Raw genomic sequence first — 7,399 nt, 5'->3', positions numbered from 1 at the left:
GCAAAACAAAGGAGTTGATTGTGACTTCAGAAAGCAGAGGAGGGACATGCCCCGATCCACATCAATGGGACTGTAGTAGAGATAGTCACAAGTTTTAAGTTCCTCTGCATCCACATAACTGAGGACTTGTCATGGACCAACAACACCACCACTCTTGTCAAAGGGTGCAACAGTGCTGCCTGTTGAGTGGCGCAGTGGTCTAAGGCACTGCATTGCGATGCTTGCTGTGCCACTAGGGATTCTGGGTCGAGTCCAGGCTCTGTTGAACCGGCAGCGACCAGAAGACCCATGGGGCAGTGCACAATTGGCCCAGCGTCGTCCTGGTTAGGGGAGGGTGTGGCCGGCAGGGATGTTGCACTAGCAACTTCTGTGGTGGGCTGGGCACAGTGCACACTGACACAGTCGCCAAGTGTACAGTGTTTCCTCTGACACGTTGACTTCCGGGTTAAGTTGGCATTCTGTCAAGAAGCAGTGCGGCTTGGTTGGGTTGTGTTTCGGAGGATGCACGGCTCTCGACCTTCGCCTCTCCCAAGTCCGTACGTGAGTTGCAGCGATGAGACAAGACTGTAACTACCAATTGGATACCACGAAATTGTGGCGAAAAAGGGTTAAAAAAAGGAAGCAACATCATCTCTACTTCCTAAGGCGGCTGAAGAAATTTGGCATGCCGCACCGGGTCCTCTCCAAATACTACCACTGCACCATCGAGAGCGTCCTGACCAGAGGCATCATGGCTTGGTACAGGAATTTATCCGTCCATGACCGCAAGGCACGCAGCATCATCAAGGACCCCACACACCCCAGCCATGAGCTGTCCTCTCACTTATCATTGGGCAGACGGTATCGGAGCATGAGGTCTGATATCAACAGGCTCAGAGACTGTCTATCTACAAGCCATCAGATTGCTGAACACTTGAACTGGACTGACCACCTGCTCTGGTTCACAGCACCTTATCAAATGAAATCAAATTGTATTGGTCTCATACACGTGTCTAGCAGATGTAATTGCAGGTGAAGTGAAATGCTTGTGTTTCTAGCTCATGACAGTGCAGTAATATCTAACAAGTAATGTCTAACAATGCTCTCAATTGTGCATCTGTAATAGTTTGTGATGGTTTTAGGTGCCAAGCCAAATTTCTTCAGCCTCCTGAGGTTGAAGAGGCACTGTTGCACCTTCTTCACCACACTTTCTGTGTGGGTAGACCATTTCAGTTTGTCAGTGATGTGTACGCTGAGGAACTTGAAGCTTTCCACCTTCTCCACTGCGGTCCCGTCGTTGTGGATAGTGGGGTGCTCCCTCCGTTGTTTCCTGAAGTCCACGAGATTCTCCTTTGTTTTGTTGACGTTGAGTGAAAGGTTATTTTCCTGGCACCACACTCACAGAACCCTCACCTGCTCCCTGTAAGCTGTCTCGTCATTGTTGGTAATCAAGCCTACTACAATTGTGTCGTCTGCAAACTTGCTGATTGATTTGCAGGCGTGCTTGGCCACGCAGTCATGGGTGAATAGGGAGTACAGGAGAAGGCTGAGCACGCACCCTTGTGGTGCCCCAGTGTTGAGGGTCAGCAAAGTGGAGGTGTTGTTTCCTACATTCACCACCTGGGGGAGGCCTGTCAGGATATCCAGGACCCAGTTGCAGAGGGCAGGATTCAGACCCAGGGCCTCGAGCTTAATGATGAGCTTGGAGGGTACTATGGTGTTGAATGCTGAGCTATAGTCAATGAACAGTATTCTTACGTAGGTATTCTTCTTGTCCAGATGGGATAGGGCAGTGTGCAGTGTGATGGTAATTGTATCGTCTGTGGATCTATTGGGGCGGTAAGCAAATTGAAGTGAGTCTAGGATGACAGGTAAGGTAGAAGTGATATGATACTTGACAAGTCTCTCAAAGCACTTCATGATGATAGAAGTGAGTGCTATGGGGCAATAGTCATTTAGTTAAGTTACCTTGGCTTTCTTAGGTACAGGAACAATGGTGGCCATCTTGAAGCATGCAGACTGGGAAAGGGAGAGATTGAATATGTCCGTAAACACACCAGCCAGCTGTTCTGCGCAATGCTCTGAGGACACGGCTAGGGATGCTGGACCAGCAGCCCTGCGAGGGTTAACACACTTAAATGTTTTGCTCACATCGTCCACTGAGAAGGAGAGCCCACAGTCGTTGGTTGCGGGCCGCGCCGGTGGCACTGTGTTATCCTAAAGAAGGTGTTTAGCTTGTCCAGAAGCAAGACGTTGGTGTCCTCTACGTGGATGGTTTTCCTTTTGTTGTCCGTGATTGTCTGTAGACCCTGCCACATACATCTCGAGTCTGAGCCGTTGAATTGCGACTCTACTTTGTCTCCATACTGACGCTTTGCTCGTTTGATTGCCTCGCCTTGGAATAGCTACACTGTTTGTATTCCATGGCTAAGGGCTGTTCTTGTAGTTGGATGGAAATGATCCAACCATTATGTAGAAATGATGTTGAATATAATAATAAACAACATTGATCAATATCTCCAATATTATGTGAATAAATTTAACAGTCCCTGGGTGTCTCTAGAGGATCTAGTCAAGGTAGCGAGCCTTGCGTCAGCACTAGGTATGACTACAATGAACATGTCTAACTTGCACTGTTTTGCAATTATTAAGAGACTAGATACAAATAGGTAATCCTGGCGACTAATGTTCTAGAATTAATTTATCGAGGCAAGCAGATCAGGGATGTCAAGGTGGGACCAAAGCATATGCTATGTGTGTAGTGTATGTAACAACTACCAATAGACCTACCCAATTATAAGTGTATATTCAATCAAAGAATTACATTATAAAACAAGGAGTTAATTTACTCAATTAAACGAATAGAGTGGATTAGTCATGAAAGAAAGTCTCAAACAACTACAGTGTACATGAAATACATGATGTGTTACAGACTACTCAGAGTAAATAACTATCACCATAAAGGGCCATGGATAATGATTGCTTGAAAATGGCCTTGACTCTTCAGTCTGCAGGTCAACAAATGCAATACACAACCATAAATCTATACATGAATAGAAAGGAAATTCTGATGAGAAAGAGGCTGCATCCCACAGCAGTCTGCAGGGCAGACTGGCCATCTGGAAAAGGCCAATTTTAACCTAGTGGGCCTGTCTAACTTGGGGGTTTTGTGCAAAATGACAATTATCTGGCTAATAATGGGGCCCTTGAGGACAACAATCATCCGGTTTATGGTCCCAGTCCTCCCCTGACAGAACATATTACTTTTAGATTAGTCGTCAGACTTTACTCAAGAGATTGAGGCCAATATTTTGACCTGTGAGATTTTCATCTGATTGCGTTCTGAGGTCTAGCTACCAGAGGCATACACTCAGTAAACAAAACATTAAGGACACCTGCTCTTTCCATTACATAAACTGACCAGGTGAACTCCATATTAGGATGGTGTTCCTAAAGTTTGGTCTACTCAGTGTACATACACTTGACTGACAAATCAAATCAACCTATCAAGCAGGGTGCTAACCTCAGCTGGTCAGTGAGGTGTGATGAATGACTAAATGACAATCAGCCACAGAGCAGCAGCCAGGAAAAAATATGCTGGTTTAACTCGGTATTGGGTCTTTTCATCAAACCTGTAGGCCTTCTAGTATCTTCACATCAGTAGTGGTCGTCCAGCCTGACAGACAGCTCCACAAAGGAGACTGGTCTTGAGAAAGGCATTGTAAACAACCTCTATTACTTTATTATCGGTTCTTGTTTGTTTCTAAATGATATCCAGCCCAAAGTGAGCTGCAGGCACTGTGTGTAGTGCCATTATTATTTTCAACATATCAGCACCATGGACAGTACTACAGAGGACAGCTCCGGTGGAAATCTGTAAAGCAACGTTTGTTCTCCTACTTTTAGAGTTTTGAACACATTAGGACTATTAATTCAGTGTTGTGTTCAAGTGTTTATTTTAAATGAGGAACTAGCAAACCAATGCAAAAACGTTGTTCAGTGTGTTAGAAAAAAATATGCAGTCCGTGAAATGAAATGTGGTCAGGAAATCGAAACTCGCACACATAGCAAGCTATCCAATCTCATCTTCGAAAGAAAGTGTTGTTGGTTTGTTTGAAAATGTTGTCTTCCACAAGCATACACTGACTGAACACTGCTCAATACAATTATTTGACTATACTGGGGGATAAAAATATTTTTCGACTTCAACAACAGGCTAGTGTAATAGTTTAGTTGTTTGAATAGCAAACTAACAAAATATTCAAATGATGAAAGTTGGTTTTGACTTTTTCTTTGGGAAAGGTCATATAGGCTATGTTACTTTGCTACAGGCACGTTGCACAAGACAATACAAATTGCGTATTTGTGGTAGTGAGCATTTAGTGCTTCTTAGAAATGTTCAATGCAATAATTTATCTACAAATGAAATGGAGAGCAGCGTTTTTTCCAAGGTAGATTTTTTCAATTACTTTATTCCGGTTGATCGAACATCAGTCACGTTTCATAAGTCACTTACGTTCTATTCCGTTTCGAATGAATGAAATCAGTCAATTAAGAAACTTAAATAATCAGAAGTGTTGTCTACACGTGTCTAACAACAAAGGAAGATCTGGATTAGATAGAGGTCACTCAGAAATATTGTTTGTGTATTCTGTTACGTTTTTTCTTAAGTGATGGTGAGAGAAAGATGGAGGAGGTGTGGTGTGGGGTGGGGGGACTCTAGAATTCTATATGGCAGGATGAAATGCGAAGTTTTATCCCATTTCACTGGCATGCTCGAACTAAATGCATTACACTTTTCAGCAGAGCAGGGGACACGTATGTGGACGGCATTGGAAGGAAACCCTTGCGTTAACATCTAAGGAAATTATCTCACGGTCTTTTCTCCCGGAGAGTGTATTTTCCACCAGCATGAGTGCAGAGTGCACGAGCTACTACAGCGCAGATAATGTGTTTGTGAATGGTTCTTCCTGTCCTAAAGCGGGGGGCGATGCGCGCGCGGCATTCTGCTGCGGATTTAACGATATCAAGTATTGCTGTGATGATCCCAACAGCTTTTTCCCTTACGAGTATGGATACATGTGGTGGCTCAGGTATGTAAGGGATCTTCACAAGCCTCTGATGGTGGGCTTTGCCCCTATCTTTTTGGATTCTCAAGAAACTACAACATGAGTGTAAAATATGATATTAAGAATTCCGTTGTCTTTTGCACATATTTTTGGGGCAATATCAAGAAACTACAAGATGAGAAAGCATGTTTATACTCCACTCCAATGCACACACATAATAATATAATTTTACTGCAGTGGGCTAAGCCAGGTACATATATTAATTATTAATCTTAACCAGTTTGAGTTTGCATCCCAATATTACACGTTGTTTACATGAAATATAGCAAAACTGTTTAATTATTTTTAAATAAGATTTATTGTGAAATGATGAAAATATGAATAATGATCCACCCATGGTCATTGACTGCAGGAAAAGGCTACTACACTAGAACAACAGTTATTTTTAGGCTACTGATAACAGATGTATAGTATATTCAAATTTCAATGGACTTTTGGGTTTGCAGAAGTTTTTGGTGGTCTCTATACATAGGCTACTTATTGTATCCCGCTCTGATCCGTGGACGGCATTGGAATGAAACCCTTGCGATAAATACCTAAATTAAAACGAAATGTGAAAATATCAATAGAAAAAGTTGAAATCATGGGAAACTGATTTCCCCCAATAATGAGCTTTGAGATTTCATCATAATATGAATCATCTATCATGAGAGAATGACCTTATCAATTTCTGATAAGCAATCTAAACATTCTATTTCATTTCATTTTGGTCTGATTCATACCTCCATAGAAATTCAAGTTTTTCAAGTGTCTTCTATTGAAGTAGCCCTGGTCAAAAGTACTGGTCAAAAGTACTGCACTATTTCAGAGATAGGGTGCCATTTAGGGCACAACCTGTGATGCTATGATTGTGGCCCCTGGCTGTTTGTTATTCATGAGATGAGTCATTCCATTGGGATAATGGGATATTTTCTTATAATGGGATAGGTCCTTACAGGAAGGCTGCTGCTCACATATGAATAAGCCTGCATCCAAAATGGCACCCTATTGTAACCAGAGCCCATAGGGTCTGTTCATTATATGGGTCATGAATGTGGAGTAAGGTGGCTGTGGGGCAAATATCTCATAGAAATCCAACAGTACCATTGTCAGGTATAGAGAAAGTGATTTTTTCTCTCCCTGGCTCTCACTCCTTTTCACTCTTATTTTCCTATTTTCCCTCTCTCCCTTTGATTTCCCGTCTCACAATCACTCTCTCTCTATCCCCCACTCCCCTCCCTCTCTCTCCCTTCCCTTCCTCCCCAGTGTTGGGGCTCTGATAGGTCTGTCCATAGCAGCGGTGGTCCTACTGGCCTTCCTCATCACCGTATTTGTTCTCTGCTACCTCTTCATCGCCACAAAGCCCAGTCGCCTTGACAATAGCCTGCCGCTACGAGCACCAGGTAACATATCTGGCCAGAGGTGGCAACATTTTGTTATCATAGCGACATGTCATTATCATAGACTAGCCAATGACATACCATGATGATGGGCTAGCTAGCGACATGTCATTATAATAATGAACCTTGAGCTTAGCAAAATGGGTCAGTAATTGAAGGGCTGGCAGGTTTGAATCTTCTGGTCTGATGACGAGAAACTGGTGGCATCTACTACCGTTGTGCCCTGTGTGTGTGTGTGTGTGTGTGTGTGTGTGTGTGTGTGTGTGTGTGTGTGTGTGTGTGTGTGTGTGTGTGTGTGTGTGTGTGTGTGTGTGTGTGTGTGTGTGTGTGTGTGTGTGTGTGTGTGTGTGTGTGTGTGTGTGTGTGTGTGTGTGTGTGTGTGTGTGTGTGTGTGTGTGTGTGTGTGTGTGTGTGTGTGTCCATGCATGCGCCTGTATGTCTCTATTCCAGGGTTGGACCCCAGTGAGGGCCCCAGTCCCTCCAGCCCATCCCACCGGCGCCCGGGGCTTCAGGATGCACTTCCTCAGCAGGAAGTTGGACTGTGACAACCAGCCGCCCAACCCAGAGAGACTGTTCCAGAGGGGCTTCATGGCCACCGTCAATATGGAGGGCCCTTCATAGTGCACTTTTTAGGGAGCTTAGAAGGGCTTGGAGGTTTCGATTCAGATGTAGAAGGGCATGGAAAATCTGATTCAGATGTATTCCATACCCCCCTTCCCCAATACACATGTAAATGTTGGACTGTATTATACTTATGCAAAAATGTTTATTCTATTCCACTGCCATTCACTTTATGTTCATATTCTTTTCTTGTATTGTTTTGATTGTTGTTGTATTGTTGAGAAGGAACCTGCAAGTCAGAGTTTAGTTAGATGATGAATACCATGCGTATCCCATACGACTAATAAAACT

General features: G+C 43.6%; 1 protein-coding gene across 1 annotated transcript; it reads left to right on the top strand.

Annotated features, from left to right (window-relative positions):
• Nucleotides 1–664: 664 nt before the first annotated feature.
• Nucleotides 665–7,108, top strand: LOC110508204 (protein shisa-like-2A). Its single transcript, XM_090224747.1, has 4 exons — nucleotides 665–840; nucleotides 4,890–5,072; nucleotides 6,354–6,490; nucleotides 6,951–7,108. Exons 1-4 carry the CDS (start codon nucleotides 665–667, stop codon nucleotides 7,106–7,108), a joined length of 654 nt encoding a protein of 217 aa, XP_090080873.1.
• Nucleotides 7,109–7,399: the final 291 nt, after the last annotated feature.

Source organism: Oncorhynchus mykiss, chromosome 28, assembly GCF_057628025.1.
Source record: "Oncorhynchus mykiss isolate SJ-2025 chromosome 28, ASM5762802v1, whole genome shotgun sequence".
Taxonomy (NCBI): domain Eukaryota; kingdom Metazoa; phylum Chordata; class Actinopteri; order Salmoniformes; family Salmonidae; genus Oncorhynchus; species Oncorhynchus mykiss.
This window is presented reverse-complemented; position numbering and strand designations above follow the sequence as displayed.

Coding starts and splice junctions, on each gene's coding strand:
- LOC110508204 (XM_090224747.1), top strand. CDS start 665: ATGCCGCACCGGGTCCTCTCCAAATACTACCACTGCACCATCGAGAGC. Junction 841..4,889: donor CACTTATCATTGGGCAGACG/GTATCGGAGCAT, acceptor ATTTTCCACCAG/CATGAGTGCAGAGTGCACGA. Junction 6,491..6,950: donor CCTGCCGCTACGAGCACCAG/GTAACATATCTG, acceptor GTTGGACCCCAG/TGAGGGCCCCAGTCCCTCCA.